Here is a 16,869-nt window from a genome sequence, read left to right as displayed (position 1 = left end):
TGAGAAAAAATTCATATGGAAAATCGGCTTATTTTGAACTTCTTTACGCGCACCTATTCTGCTTCCATTGTGTTGTGAATCACACTGTATATAGGGTGTTAATTACAAAATGAAACAGATAATAGAAAAAAATTCAGCAAAAATGAGAATTCATTTTGAAATGTGAGTCAAAGTCAACAGATGGAGTAAATGAACTAAATTGAATTTTTTGTATGTCGACCGTCTCCACCAACACATTTCTCATGTGTTAAAGTAAAATTTTATCTCACCTTGGACAAGGTTTGGTTATTATTTCTAATTGAATCTACACCTTCTTTAATATTATCTCATCACTCCTCTCTACCTTTATTATACTTTCATTCATAGTCATGTTATTGTATAATCAAAAAGGTAAGAAATTTAAAAGCACAATTGTTGTTCTTTTGCGTGGTTTATATAGCGATTTTTGCGGTAGTGTGTCAGATAAAGTGAATCGAATTTACCAGAGATGAACTTACTCCCTGATTCAGCATAATGATTAAAAATCCGTGTTGTGTTGTTGAGACCCCAAATTGGACAGACTAATGAAATTCTCATTCCAATTTAATACGATTTTCAATGCTCCTTTCAGTTATATTTGTGAAGAATTGTAATTTTTTCCAATCCTGCGGGAATACATGTTAATTTGAAATATCTGATCCTGCAACTTTACACTGAAGTGGCGTCGCGGCGCCTAGATTCTCCTCCGAAAACTTTGGCACGCAATCCAAGGGTAGGGTGAACCATTTTTAAACTTGTGTATATTGTGTTTTTCTCTCACAACTTACAGAAAAAAGTTGAACTTATTTTCTTAACCAGCAACTGATATATTGATTAAAAAAGTTAATAATTCTTCATTAAGGTTGTCTTGCTCAAGTACTTACATGTAAGCTCTAAAAAAAGATAAAAATCCACGATGGAAAAATAATTGGTAGCTAGAAATGGGAGATCTATTTTAACTTGGCGTATTAGTTTTTGTTAGGATATACAAGACAGTGCCATTACACATATCTCATTACTTCAAAAATAATCACGGGAACTACATCGTAAAGCAGCGTTAATGGCTTGGAATAAAACCTGGGAGCGTGATGTAATTGTGAAAACCTATTAGAGGTCTGTAGTTTTAAAAAATCAATAAGACACGACATGAATTCAGTAATTTGGAACCCAAATCATGCAGGTTTTGTGGATTCTCACAAATCTCTTAAGGCAAAGTGAAGTCAATTACTGAAATGTGCTATACATAGGGCATAGAGGGTTTTCCATTGAGTTTTTTTTAAATTACTAGCTTTAAAAACACCATTTGAAGGTATTTTTAACAACTATGAAGTACGCATTTTTTCTAAATTAGTTTGACTATCAAGTTAATACTGACACGTGTATATCTCATTATGTATCTAGCGAGCTAATGAAGGACTCATTTACAATATAATAGTAATTCACATTCTTGTTTTACTTATGAATGCCATGGAAAAGATCTAGACACCCTCTCAGCATCCATGTTCGAAGCGTTCTCCATGCCTTACGCCTCTAAAATACAGGGTGTTTGGTAGAGCGATAGAAAGTTTTCAATAAATGGTAGATGGGATCATTTTGAATCTATAAAGCCATATTTATGCTTATACAAAGTCTTATCATTTTTAAAATACCGGCCGCCTTAAATTTTTATAAGAAATAATTGAGTTCATACAATTAAAACCATTTTCTTCGTATTAAATATTTTTCGTTTTTAAAAAAAATTATTAAAATACTGTTAATATGCATATTTATAAAGCAAAACAAAAATTAATTTAAAATTATTATTACAAATAATTATGTACACAAATTAATGTGTTAAAATACTTTGGTTCCAAATTATTCTTCCATTTTAAACAAAATTTTCTCCAATGCGGCGCTAGATCAAGAAATTTAACTAATCTTAAAAACCTCTCTATTGTATACTCTTTTAAATGATATATTACATTGTGACAAAATTAAAAATCATACAAGTAAAAACAGAAGGAAATATTACTCACAGCAAGAAAATAAGCGCTATTAAATTTAAATAAGTAATAATTTAACAATTTATAGCGCTAGTTCTAGCTTAAACAATACTACTATTAGTTACTTTTATTTTTTAAATGAGATCCTTCATTTCTAATGCATTTACTTACCCCCTCTAGTCTGCCCCCCCTACTCTTCCCTTTTGACCAATATTTCAAAAATGAGGAGACCTTGTATACGGATAAATATGGTTATATAAATTTAAAATGAACCTTTCTATCTTGCATTGAAAACTTTCTATTGCTCTGCCAAACACCCCGTATAATATATGATAATTGGCGTTTCCATTTTGATGAAAACCAGTGGCGTATTCTTTGCGATTTTCTCAAATTTACGAATAAACATCTTTTTCTTTGAGAGTTTGACAATTTTGAACTTCATGAAATCCGATACTATGATCTTTCAATTTTTTTTCGAAACATCGAAAACGTAGGTATTTGTTTTTCCCACACTTTCAGAAATTTTGCAAATTTAATAAGGTAAAATCCAGTTTTACTCCAGGGAAAAACTCAATTTTATTACATAATTTGTTAATTTAATTTATATGAATTAAAATTATGAGCTTTTAATACATGAAAATTAGCGGCCCTTTCTCAGTTTTCCAGGACACTTCATGTTTTGACTATTTTGATCTCTTTTCGTACGACCCTGGTATTTTTTGTTGTTGCTGGTTCTTACTTGAAAATTCGGTTTCTATTGATTTCACATGCAAATTTGTGAATTACAAAGAAACCTTGTTATACAATAAGTCCTTAGCCTGTTATAATGTTTCGAGATTTGGCAACTTTAAGATCCAGCCATGCAATAATAATTTGTACTAGGGATAGTCGATAATAAAAAAAAATCGTATGTGAAGTAGACAAATAAGCAAAGAACAAATAAGGGTGAACAAAGTATGAGTGTAGTAAAAGAACAGAGTAAAATGTAGTGCCAAAAGTATTTTATTTCATTCTGGTGGTAAAAAAAGCTTATCACAATAAAATTACATTGTGTCAATATAAATCCAAAAGTATATTCGACGTATGATTAAAATTAGATTTTAGTAAAATAATGCGCGACTTAGGAATAGAGTGTCCAACAATGCGTTTTTTAAATTTTGATGTGCCTGATACATCATAATAAATAACAATAAACAGAATTTAAAACTTTGCAGTTTTCCAATAAGCAGATAGCTGTAATGTGGGAGGCTTTAAAAAAATGTCGCTATGTAAATTTGCGAGTGATCATTAAAAATTCTTTAAATGACTAGTGAAGTTTACCTTAAAATTACATGATAGTATCACAAAATTATTGACTTCTCGGATATTAAAAGCCGTATATGTTTGCCATTGGATTCGTTAAGGGAATTGCTTTAATTATGTTGTAAATCTGAACGCAATAGCTAACTAAAATGTTTACAGCGAGAAAACTAACAACATGATATTTTCGCTTGACTCGAGAATGGCCATAAAGACGTTTCTTGGAAAGCCAAATAGCGATTTTCAATTTACGTTTTATTGTAGGAATTTTATGTAGATACAATATCAAAGCACAATATTATAATTTTTGATAACATAGCAAAAATTCATTCAATTTCCAAGACGGAGCTAGATAGGTACTTCATTGTTCTTTAACATTTTTAACAAATATTGCAAATATGTCCTAAAGTGTAATAAACACTTAAAAAACAGAAATCTCCTGAAACAACCGTTTAAGGTAACTTACATACACTATAAGATGCATAATTCGTTTAATCATAATAAAAAGTTTAGAGCCCTCAATGTTTTTAATAGGCACCTGCCTGTTATAGCAGTCTACTAAAAAACTGACTTTTAGACATCTACCTGAAAGGTACTTTCAATAAAACACAGTGGCTTATGGTTTAATGATTGATCGTTACAAGCTGAAAAGAAACTGAGAGCACCATATAGGTCTACTCAATATCACAAAGGGCCCGCTTAGTATCACCGAAAACTGTAGCATGTACATCGAGCGCCCAGTTTTACTTTCACACAAAACGTTCATGTCTTACAGTTGTAAAAGAAAACCCTCTTGGACCCAGAAACATTAATTAGTCTCTAAAATGTACTTCCAATATAATCCACAATACTTGTACAATTCCCAAGAAAACACATTTTTTCACAAATTTAGCCCATTTTCTTTTGTACGAAAACTAATCCCAAACACTGAACCGATTATTCGATTTTCAAAAACATTTACGTTAAGTTGGTAACGTAAACGTTTTTCAAAACTGAAACTTTCATTTCGCAATAAACCCCGGTGACGCACAATGAAGGTCGTTAATGTTTTTTTAATTTGCACTTTTACTTTCGTTTTTCCGCCCACTTGAGATCATCCGCCCGTGGTTTGTAGCCCGTGGTGGTTTGAATAAGGTATTCCAAAGCACTCCAAAATCGGAGCTTTTCCAACGGCCAATTCAACCATCCTGTAGTTATGCAGAAGTACGTCTCGTGAGGTGCTACATGATGTATTCTGTGATGCCGTCTTGGTAGAATCACATGAAACTCTTGAAGAAATATCACCCACGAGGGTAAGCCGAAGTAGGTGTGAGACCATTTGTGAATCTGAAAGAAATTGGTTGTATACATTAGGAAAATGCCTTTCTTTGATAGTTGAACCCACTTGGTTGGTCATAGCGACAAATATTGCCAATAAGAATACGTAAGAAGTCCAGATGAACTTCCTCTGAACATCATCCTCTGAGAGAACTATGAAATCCCACACCATGCGGCCTAGGAAAGGAATGGTTACCATGAAATTATCGCCGTTGGTTTCGATGAAATCGTGGCGGGTGATTGAGGTGGGGTCTATGTGGTGTTCGCGAAATGGACGAAGAAAATTCTGGAAAATAAAATTTTAGTAACTAACTAATATTCGGTGATTTATAGGTCAGAGCAATATCAATCAATGTCCGGAAATTAAAATATAATGTGAAGCTTTTCGCTTAAAAGAAGACTTACAAGATAATCCTAGCATCACATTTCCCCCAAAAAAGAAGTTTAGTGTATTTTGCTTTATTTTTGTGAAAAATGCAGCGGCCCGAATTTAGGTCAGTGGGGTAGATAACAAGGCCAAACGGCTCTACCATTCAACGCTGGTCCTTCATAGATTGGAGTATAGTATACTTTGATACGATGTTAATTATTGTAGAAATCTAAAAGGGCATTTTCCATAGAAACCGTTAAAAGAGTCAAACCTGGATGATATAGCCGTTTCTATGGAAAGTAGGGAGTGAGCGATACTCTTGTCACTCAATGCGCCTTTTCATATTTTTAGATCTATTCCTGTTATCTCCATATTTACTGTCCAGACAACCGACATTTTATACCAAAACTAGAGCGCTTATGGGAAGTGGTCAAGTGTAAAGCGGCATCGATTTATTAAATGTATTTCCATCACTCTCTATTAGATTTCGCAATGTTTGATATCTAAGCCATAAACCTAAATGGCGATTATCATTTACCGGATATTAATGCTACCTATTTATAGGTATTATGAGAAACGATAAAGCAATAATCGCACTTTTGGAATATGCGAAAATTACTGGAACATTGACTACAAAACTATTCTACATGAGCCCTTGATCCTACTTAATATTCAACTAATCTTGAGAGATGTAAGACGTCAAGAATGAGCTGCGACTTTGAAGATCTAGAAATAACTGAATATTTCATAGTATTTTGCCCTTTCGCAAATTCGAGTCGGAAGCATTAATTTAACATGCGTTCATCAATGTATCTGGCATTCAGAAATGATCCTCTCCTGAAAGGATTTTTCTTCATTATTAACAGATCGTCTTCAGCAAGTAAGGCGGTTATTAAACTTAAACACACACAATGTATTTGAACCCATTGAGACTGTAACTGCTAAGTATATAATTTTTTATAGCAGGCTTCTACTAGATTAACTGGATACGATCGCTGTAATGTAACTAAACTTCCTGTGTATACGAATTAACCTTTAACAAAGGCAGCATTCACGATACATGACACAACTTCCTTCATATAGAGCCAAATTGTGAATATGTTGGCAATTATGTTGCTTAGAACATAACTGAGAAAAAGAGAGCATTATTTGTATGCTTGTGCACGTTATTTCAATTCATTAAAAACCTTGGATTACCACCCAAGATTTTTAATTTTCTACCATTCCGTAGAAAGAAGCAATTTGAATTTCAAAATTCCATTAGTTGATAGCTTAAAACCAAATTTATAACCCCGATGTTGGATTTGATTTCGGTGTCACAATTTATGTGCCCCGATTTATTTCCTTGAAGTTGGATTTGGCGTTGTGTCGGGCACTTAAATGCAAAAATATTCGCGTTCATTTCATGTTTAACATTTCTTCAAAAATCAAAACATAATAGCATGCCGTCAACGACTAATTTCATTGAACGTCAACGCCATGCACAATTTTGCTAGGAGCGCCAACGTCAACTCCAGATCCGACAGCGTATATAAATAGGGAAATTAAGTTTGTCGGTATTTATATTTCAGTGCTAAAGTCAATGCCACGACTTTTAGTAAGTTCCTATCTTATAAAGGAGCATTTTGAATTTTGAAATTCCATTAATTGATAGCTGAAGGTCCGATTTATAAACTCGATAGTGGATTCGTGTTATGCATGTTTTATACGCCAATGAAGTTCCTATATAAATATCTATATACCGCTAGAGAAAATTATTATTTATCAGCCATTCAACAATCGGTGTTAAAGAAGTGGAAAAAAACTAAGTCATATAAGCACAGGTTCTCTGAAGACATAAATATAAAAAAGCAACGATTGCTGTCATTTCAGCTACGAAAAATCCATCAAATATATGAATGGCTAAAAGATGTTTCAATGATTATCATAGCTAAAATCAGCAGGTCGGCCGAAAGGTCAGTTAATTACGTCCCTGGCAGTGTATCTATTTTTAAGCTTTCAAGTGCTAAGTTTGATGCACGAACCCTATTCACCCATTCAGGGTGTGTTTTAGATAATACGGATTAAGAGACTGTGGCGTGATAACTACAGTGTAAGCTCGAATATAAAATTCTCATTCAGTTATTTAATTACTGGCTTCAACAGCAACCATTCCAAAAAGGTAATAAGTCTTACCAGTGTAGTTTATATATAATAAATTGTCCGCGTACGTGCGTAAATTTGGTCTGTATTCGACCTCGATTTTCCAGGTTTTCCCCCTTTTTGCCTGAAGTACATTCTAATTAAAGAAAAAAGCATGTTTGCACTGTTCAGACCAAATTCGTCCAGTCCAAAGAGTCTAAAAAGTAACTACGTTGTCTGTACATACAACTAACAAAATAAAAAAAATCTAAAATTTAGATTTTTTCAAAATAACTAAAAAACCACATATAATTTTGTAAATCTAGTTGTACCTCGAAACAAATTCCTTAAATGCACAATTTTTCTCCGATTTGACAAAGGCTGTATCTATTACTGCTTACGAGTGTCCTTAGCACGACTCCTTACCTTGGACACACTGTATAAAAAAATCATATAGTATTACAAAGGAGAATTTAATATGGAAATTTTGTAGTCTTATGCACTATTATAAAATATTTATATTGAAAGTGTTCTCCTCCCTGATATAATATACTTGACGGGCGATGGGCGTTGTCTGCCAGAATAACCCTCGCCCTTGAAAAGAGGAATACTTGCAATTATGTGAACAAGTATCCCGCAAGTAAAATAACCCACTGACACTGAAATTGAATATTTAGACCTCGTTAACGTCCTCAATGCCCACTTTTCCAATGATGGCACTTTTTGAACGACGCGCCGTTAAAAAAGCTCTCAACTAAAGCTACAATTATTACAAACGTCGATATAGTTCTGGATTAAGTTCACCTTGAACACGCCTTTTTCGAGTTTAACGAATTAGAATTAAACATGTTCAAATTTGTTATTCGCACTTATGACTCTCACTACTACCCACAACGACCACTGAGATTATGTGACACTATGAGATGATATCAAGGACAGTCGTTTTGAGAAATGAGGCACCAGAACTAAAATAATTATCAGTTTAACTTCAAATAAAAGTAACGCATGATCAGTTGTGCTTCACATGATTATCAGCGGAGAAAATTAGTGCTCATACCGCTTCCTTGATACTTCCCATACGTGGTTCAATTCTCGTCATTAAACCTCATTCCAAGATACTTGAGGTTTACAGTGTGTCCAAGGTAAGAATGTTCAGTGTAGGGATGTCCAAACGGTAGTAGATCCAAACTTGGTTTAATGAGAGAAAACTTGTACGTTCAAGAAAGTAATTTCACTCTAGAAATTTTTAAATTGTTCCAATTTTTCGATTATGATGTGGTCAAATGTGAACTATTTTAGTTCCAGTAGTTGCTGGAGTCCTCAAAATTATTAAAAGTATGACTACCTTATGGAGCAAGAACACGAAGGAGAAAACATTCGCAAATAATATACTGCTCGGAAGCATACGATCCCATCTCTTTCTACCCCTAGAGTTATCGGGACGGATGTCTGTTGTCCGACACATCGAACATCAAAGACAATAGCCAGCTGAAGTGGCGAACTTTGATATGAATTAGGTAAAGATAAAAGATTTTGGACAAGTCGAGGAACTTTCCCATCTTCCTGATGAAATCTATCAAGGATCAAGAATTTCAAAGTTCTTGACATTATAGCACCAAGGAGCCCGCAACTCATTTTGCATAAAGCCACATGAAAGTATCTAAACGTCCCTCAAGTCAGACATCATCATTAACAAGCGCAGGGCCTGCATAAAGAACAGCTGGAAAACGCGGCTGGCACGAGGATCCAACCGTTTTTTAAGATATACATTCGTTGATATTTATTGAATTTATTTATGACTAATGGTTGCATGCCGCAAACCAGTAGGTTACAAAAACAAATAAATTTGTTTAAATTATTATTAATATCACTTAGTTGCTTTCGAACACGTTGTACTTCGAAAGTGGACTATTTTGTTGTAGGGAGCCAAATATACACAAAATCAACAAAACAGTCAATAATCAACTTCGAACAATACTCCCTGGAATAAGGGGGTGGGATCACGCGGCGCCGTCAAACTTTCATCTCTAGAGACCAAAGTTAATTATTCTCTCTCTAGAAAAAAAAGCGATGTTTTCGGTTAGGACAAGCTATGATGAGAACTCTTTTTTACACGATCGTAGACAAAATCTGTTTGACGTTCATATATATTTCCTTGTATACAGCCTAAAATCAATATTCTGCACAACTTTACCTCAATTATGGTTCATGAATTTTTAACACTAATAATACCCATTTTACCCCGTGAAATATCCGAATGGCCCCTGCCAGATCCCATAGCGGCATCGACAGACATAAAATTAAGTCGCTCTGATACTCACCGATAATGAATATTTAAGGCAAATGACTGAGTAACTTAATTGCCACCTAATAATTTTGTCCTCAATTTAATGAGCATTACACACGACATTTCTATTTCCCGTACCATCGTAGGTATCCGGGTTTTCTAGTACACCGAAAGAAACCTATAAACGGTGACCTTCCGCGTTAAACAATGCAATAAAGGATTTATATTGACGTCACAGGTCGAGCAATTTCTTCTAAAATTACAGAGTACATCCAGTGGAAAAAGACTTACCCTTCCAATTATAGGCAATTCTACTGAGCCCCAGGTATCAGCAGCCCAATGCACGAAACCGGAAGCAAAGTCAGCAGTTAGAATGCCGAAAAATGCTGCCACGAGGATGGCGCTCAGTCTTTCTACCTTCAAGTGGAACAAGATGAACACGAAATTCACAGCCATGAGAGTGAGGCAGATGGCGACACAAATGCACTCTTGAATTCTTTTACCTGAAATAGGGAAAATTCAGTGTAAAATGAGGCAAAAAGCCGGGAAGAATTTAACATGTAGAGTATCTCAGGAATAATGGTATAAATGAGCATTGGGCGCTGAAGGGTAAAAAAATAAAGCGATTCAGCTAAATTTGTTTTATTCAAAAGTTGCTTGTTTTCGTTTTAAAGGGTATGAAAGAGTTTTTATTATTCTGTAAATTGGGAAAAATCCTACATAAAAAAGTTTGATATAACAAAGAGTGACCGACCACAGAAAAATTATTACCCTAGAGATATAGACAAAGGGCTAAGGAGCCTATCTATAGTATAGATTCAGTATCTTAAGTCAGTGTCTCAGAAACTATAAGAGTTATGAGGGAAAGAAATGTACATTAAATTTTAGCATCCCAGCTACATTGAAGCTTTGAGAAGTCAGAAGCTAAGCTGCTGTCCTTCGATCTCTTCAACTGTGTTTACCATCGAGAAAAATTGACACATTTACCGTGATTAATTCTCGCCGCTTAAAAATGAAGCAAACTACAATACAAAACTATTTCAATAACGCTGTTGAAAAATTCACCCATACATCATTAGGTATTTAGTAAAGACGTGTATATTTTTAGATATTTGGAATGCGAAATGCTCCTATATCGGATTATTTTTCTGTTTTATTGTTCTCAAAATGCGCAGAAGGGTAAACATTTCAGTTTTAGCTTATTTATACGTTGTAGATATTCAAAGCAATAAAAAGGCACTTATAAATTAATTTCAATAATGAGCAAATAACGTACAGAAAGGAAGGAAATTTTTATAATAATTTTTTACAATTAAGCCAAATACGTTATTTGCGTGAAGGTCGAGAATCGCTCAACATTTCTCGTTGCACCTCCAATATTATTTAAGAAAAGGTCTACTAAACTATATAAGAAAGTCAACCACCTAACTGCTTATGTGGAAGGCGTGTTCGTGATTGTAGTTGCAAATATGCTATTATGATAAATAAATATTGTTTAGCAGTCAATTATTTAATATACATTCTATGGATGCTTTGGTCTTAACGGCCGACGTCCGTTAGGAACCGTTATGTTCAGTTAAATGTGGATGACTAATAATAATTTACTAGAATTTCCCAAGAATATAGATTCAGATATGCTTTATGTTTACCTACTATCCACGCACTGCGTCAAAGCTTGAGAATTACTAACAAAGGCAAAATAGAGCTATGTCATGAAATCATACATAGTATATCATCAACCTATCCAAATCGTCATATTTTTCAATGAATTATTTCCTAGCTGAGTTTAAGACCTTTTAAATTAGACTAGTTTGGGTTAGAAACAGTGAACGTTCAGTAATAACTTAATTATGACTATAATAAGAATTAGAAAATCCTAAACTAACTTAAACTGGTAATCGGTCAGTCTGAACTGACCGGTGCCTGCCAATAGTCGATATAAAGCTTGTGCATGAAACTGAGTGGTACACGAAAGATAATGTGCATATTTTTTAAGAAGCGTTTCCTTAAGTCAAAATAAGAAGGAAAAGTTTCCCATAGAAATAAATCCGGAAATGCATCCCAAGAGAGTTCCAGCGCTGTAAAGCTCTTGGTAACAAAATATTTTTGAAAATTTTCTCATGCGCTTACAGAATTTTGAAATTTCTCAGAGAATTCCTGAGCCTATGTAACACAACAGTTCCTACCCTGTCTGATAAAATTTCCCAAGTGCTGCGTGCTTCGATCAAATAACAAAAACCCTTTATTGGGACTATCCCTTGAGTTGTTTAATCCCTATCTAGGACGATGCAAACCTAATAAATTAGGAATTAGCCAGATAATGTGGCATGAAGCTTTTGAGGCCTCGGCTTATAGAACACATCTATTCGATTGATTCTTGTTTAGTTACAAGTGAACAAAAGTAATAAGATTCTAGGTAACTTTAATGGAAACTATTTTAAGAGTAACTGGATTCGCAGAGAAATTATGAAAGTAAAAGAGTATAAGGTTAAATTTTACTGCAGGAATTTATATGAAGAGGTTTTGCAATTTTCTCAACGCTCATAGAAATATTACTTTCAGTGCATTCATCCAATGTTGCTGTTCAAATAATGTGTTTTATGCTCCTCTAAAATTAGCAGAGTATTGCCAAAAATTATATCAGTCCAGTGGAATTTCATTCACACTCAAGTCACACACGACACGCAAAAATAGCTTATCTTGCCAACTCTTCAAACAAGATCATTTGAATAAACTATTAGTCTGTTTTACTTACACATATTACTACGATATGCCTACATAGGGAGAATGACTAATAGATCAAACAGAGATAGGCTAATCAGGCGATTCATATTGTCTCATGACGGTTTACGCAGAACATGTAACACTACACATTATGAAATTATTTCAACCAACCGTTATTTCACTGGGAATTAAACAAACGTACTTTCACATTCTAAAAATTTGTAAAAAGAGTATATTCGAACGCAAAAAAGGTTCAGGCAGACAATTCACGAAATCATATTATTAATCAGCCGTCGACAAATTAAATCCTGTTGAGACACCCTATACAATCAAAGGGCAGAAATTGTCAGTTGCAAAACAGAGACTTCCTCAGGGGAAAATAAAAAAAAGTGAAATGCTAGGGGAGAATTTCATAAATTTCCTCCCCAAAAATTCACGGCAACTCTAATCGCCTATTTATGCTATTGAATTCCATAGCTATTGAATCCCCAAGTTCCAAGTAAATACTGAGGCCCAGACATCAATTTGAACAAAGCAAGAAAAATTTCATCACGTTACTATTAAAAAACACGAGTCGACGCTGATGAATGATGCACGACAATGATTTTCTCCGTGATTTCCACACCTTGACACTACAAGGATTTCTAAATAAATCTTGATTTGTGGAAGTCAACTTGAATTAAGACAGGGTTGTACAAAATGAAGAATAAAAAACAAACTAACGAGAATTTCATCAAGTCGCGCTTAAAAATTCGAGAGATCTTTGATGAATGATGCACGCCACTGACTTGCATCGCCTTGGAACGTACAAGATGTCCCAGGTAAATTCTGAGACTTTGACTTCTCCTTGGTTTGTTTTTAATTCCCCTCTGGATACGGCTGTGTTTTAATACAAACTGCTTTTCATCACGTCATTCTCAAAACATTCATGCCGACTGTGATAAATGATGTACGCCACTGACTTGCATAGCTCTCTGAACTGCAAAAAATTCCAAGCAAATCTTGCGGCTTGGAAATTAATCTGAGTTAAGACAGGATCATGTCCAGAGGAGAATTAAAAGCAACACAAAAAGAATTTCATCACGTTATTTTTAAAAATTCCTTGCAATTCTGGTAGATAATGTACGCTACTGACTTCTATAGGTATTGAACGCGCCTCATTGACTTTCTTGGATTTTGAAATTCTAAGCAATTTTAAGCAAATGAGCACTTGAAAATCTGTTATAATTAAGATAGGGTAGCGCTGTTAAATGAATGAAAAAATCCAAAAAAACTACATGCGCTTTAACTTACCTTGACTGTATAAATTGGCCAATTCTTGCGCACCCTTGTGCTGAGGACCCCACCTGGGACCCCGTTCCCTAGGCTCAGGTGTGACAGCGCAGTTGGCATTGGGGTCGTCTTCTAGCATTGAGTTTTCCAGAATTTGCCGTTCTGTCTTCACCGGGGCCAAGAGATTGGTGGCTACCGCATCCACCAAGGGGCACTCCAGCACTTGACTCACCTTCGGGGAACAGCTGAGGGGCCTCTTTGGGAGCGCCATTCTAAAAAAAGTATCAAAATATCAAAGGAAAGTATTTGATGGATACAGAAAGATAACGCGTCTGGAATCATATCAACGGTGACGTTCCAATCATTTCCACGGCAACCATAGTAAAACAACAATGCGACTGATAACGACAGTGTGAGTAATAGCTCCTTAGGTAGATAAGTAGTGGAAAATAATACATTATGTACCAAGGTTGTGAAGTATGTTATTACAACTTGAACGTCAACGTTGAGGGATCCAAGACTTGAGGGTTATAAGTACTTATTTCACAACCGTAGTGGATTTAGTACTTTTTCCAGTACTAAATTTAATATCTATAATAAAGTTATCTAAATTAAGCATAAATTAAACCCGAAACCCAAAAAAACAAAGAGTATTGAATCCTAACATTCACCGTCACGTTTGATTTGTCATTAATTTCCATGGTAACGTTAAGCAAAACAGTAAGGTATGATGATTGATTTTTATGTTTAATTTATTATTATATTAACTCATTATTTACCTGATTTAGGTAAATAAAAAGTACGGGTTATATAAAGTTATCGTAATAGTTATTTACGTGTAGAGGACTAAAAGAAGATTACACGCGGTTGAGGTTTGTCTTTTTCAAATACATGACGTTTTACCCAAAAATTATACTCTTAAATTTTCATTATCTTTTAAATCTTTCGTTAAAAAACTAACAGGCCTTATTTTTTACTTTACGGCCCGTTGCCGTAAACGACGAACCGTAAAAATAAAACCACGTCTGATAGTCGTAAACTCAGAGTCTCCACAATGGAAACAAAGATATAAACAAAGATTTTCGATTCTTTATTGGGTTCTCTGGAACCTCGTCCCAGAAAATTCGTCTCTCCAATCTTATTCCAGAAAAGAATCAATTTCAGTGCCTATTGAGGCACGAAGGAAATTCAAATCGTAATGTGAATTTCTATTTGAGCTCTCGCATTCTGATAAATTCTATATCTGGAAAATATGTAGTTCCAGACAGTGGTGGAATAAGACTTTTTTCGCCCCTGGGGAGACAAAACCACTTTGCCCCTTCTTGGTCTTCAGTCAATCTTTTAAATTCTAAAATGCAGACTTATTTTCTTTTTGTTTTGCCCTCTTTAATTTTGCGCCCCTGGTAATCTCTCATTCGACTTTACGATTAAACCGTCCGTGGATCAGGGTGATAAGTAAATCTGGATCTTAAGCATGGATTCTTCTGGTTACTACTTAATTCAGAAAAATATCTTTTGTAATGCCAATTCAGGCAACTTGCGGATCAAAAAATTACTGACTTACTCAAAAATCGAGAAAATATGCTGTGTGGAAATTTCGCAATCTGGAAAGTATAAATCCCAACAGGCTTTTGATGGGGTTTATTAAAAATTGAACAAATCTAGAACCCACTAATTTTCTATCTTTAAATTTTATATTTGCATTTTTTCAAAATCTTCGCATTTTCTCCTGTTTTTAATAATTTTTTCAACAGAATCGCGTAACGAAAAAAAAACATAACTGATACTTTTTGGGAACTGTTTTGCAGTGTAAATCTTAGCAAACTTGGACAATTGGCAGATTAATAATATGTCGTTTTGAGGTGCAGAATATTCTAATCGATTCCGGAAATATCCGAAAAAGAACAACTTGCCACATGGGTATTAGGTACAACCATTAGGCGACACCTAATAATTATTCAAATAATGCGGATAGAAAAAAACCGCTTTAATTAAGTATAGATTGTTGGATTACCCATTACATATTAGCTTAGGAATCCTGGGTAAGAGGTCCTACTAAAAAAATTCAAGTCATCCGCTTCAACATAGCCCTATAAATACATGAACATTTTTGATGAAATGGTGAATTAAAATGAAGATTACTATTTACCTGAATGTATCCAGAAGGCAAAGTCCTCATCCGAACTTGAAGAATTACCTCTAGTAGATGTTGTAATCACTTATCTTATCAAAATTTTACATTTTTTAATCGCTACATAAATGTGATTTTAACACAAACAGTTTTCCATATATCCATATTTCACCTGTCGTATAATAAATACTGAATGTTCTTACTAATGTACGCAAGTCATACCTTTATTTAAAAAGTGTATGACATCAGATATTGAGTCACATAAATTATCGTAAATAAAAACAATAATTCCACTAAGCTGCCATAAGTGAGAGACGATCTATAAACAACACATTTTCTACAAAGTGAAAATGCAATTAAACAGTCACTTCAATTCCAGTTAATTTTTAGATTCGGTGCCAAATGTGATAATTTTCCGATTTAGTTCTTATTAAATAATGGTCAAAATCGTCATTTTTTAAATTTCGTAAGGTTGAAAGCTCGCGAAAAATCAAGCGGTGAAAAGCTCGCTGAGAATACAGAGCGCAACTGAATGAAATGACTAAAACCGCCTGAAATTTGGAACGATGTCGCGTGCGGATTGACGGATCATTGCGCTTGGCACTTGTTATCGGGGGGACTCCAATGGTCGACGCAATCCAGTAAGAACTGTAAGGAGTTTATACCAGGTGCTCTAGAAATAATTATACAGATTGAGTAAGAACGTCAAAAATAGAGCGATTCCTGTAAAACGTCTTACTCCTAGTTTTAGAAGACGCTCCTCTAATCTTAAGACAATGTATTTAATTTGTTCACGATGACTATCTTGCTCATTACGTGTAAGGGAATTCTTGAATATAAATTTTCTCCACCTGTCGGGGCAGTGGACATGAGTGACCCCCACGAAATCCCGACTTAAACCCATTAGATTTTTTTGGAGGAGTTTTCAAGGCGTTGGTCTACAAGCCCGTCCCTACAGCAGAGAAAGGTTATATGTGAGAAGGTGTGAATGCAATTAGAAACTATAACCAACCCGTGTTTAAAATGCGACAACATTTTAGCTTATAACTTGGATGGAAACTGTAATGATGTAAACGATCCACAGTTAGAAAACTTACTTTAGTTAATTTTTTGTAATTCTCAAGATGTACGCATCGAAAAATGTTATTAAAAGTGTCTCGAAAACCGTTAACGATAAAAGTTCTTCAGCAAAATCCTTTTTGATGTAAAATAGTTGAGAGTATTCAATTTAGTAAAAAGATGCAAGTTGAACTTGCACTGATAAGAAGATTAGATCGATTTTGGATACCTCGGTAAGGCACATTAGCCCACCCATCAGCTACCTTGAAACAAATATTTTCGCTGAATT

At 34.5% G+C, this 16,869-nt stretch overlaps 1 protein-coding gene across 1 annotated transcript; it reads right to left on the bottom strand.

Annotated features, from left to right (window-relative positions):
- Positions 1 to 2,986: 2,986 nt before the first annotated feature.
- On the bottom strand, positions 2,987 to 16,094 carry Kua (Plasmanylethanolamine desaturase Kua). The gene is made up of 5 exons (XM_066397796.1): positions 15,540 to 16,094; positions 13,412 to 13,662; positions 9,686 to 9,897; positions 4,684 to 4,902; positions 2,987 to 4,625 (listed from the first exon to the last, which is right to left on the bottom strand). The coding sequence occupies exons 2-5, from the start codon at positions 13,659 to 13,661 to the stop codon at positions 4,365 to 4,367; spliced, it is 942 nt and encodes a 313-aa protein (XP_066253893.1). The 5' UTR covers position 13,662; positions 15,540 to 16,094; the 3' UTR covers positions 2,987 to 4,364.
- Positions 16,095 to 16,869: the final 775 nt, after the last annotated feature.

The sequence above is a fragment of the Euwallacea similis genome, chromosome 16, assembly GCF_039881205.1.
Source record: "Euwallacea similis isolate ESF13 chromosome 16, ESF131.1, whole genome shotgun sequence".
Taxonomy (NCBI): Eukaryota; Metazoa; Arthropoda; class Insecta; order Coleoptera; family Curculionidae; genus Euwallacea; species Euwallacea similis.
This window is presented reverse-complemented; position numbering and strand designations above follow the sequence as displayed.

Coding starts and splice junctions, on each gene's coding strand:
- Kua (XM_066397796.1), bottom strand. CDS start 13,661: ATGGCGCTCCCAAAGAGGCCCCTCAGCTGTTCCCCGAAGGTGAGTCAA. Junction 4,903..9,685: donor AATTGCCTATAATTGGAAGG/GTAAGTCTTTTT, acceptor TTTATTTTCCAG/AATTTTCTTCGTCCATTTCG. Junction 4,626..4,683: donor TTGTCGCTATGACCAACCAA/GTGGGTTCAACT, acceptor AATTTCTTTCAG/ATTCACAAATGGTCTCACAC.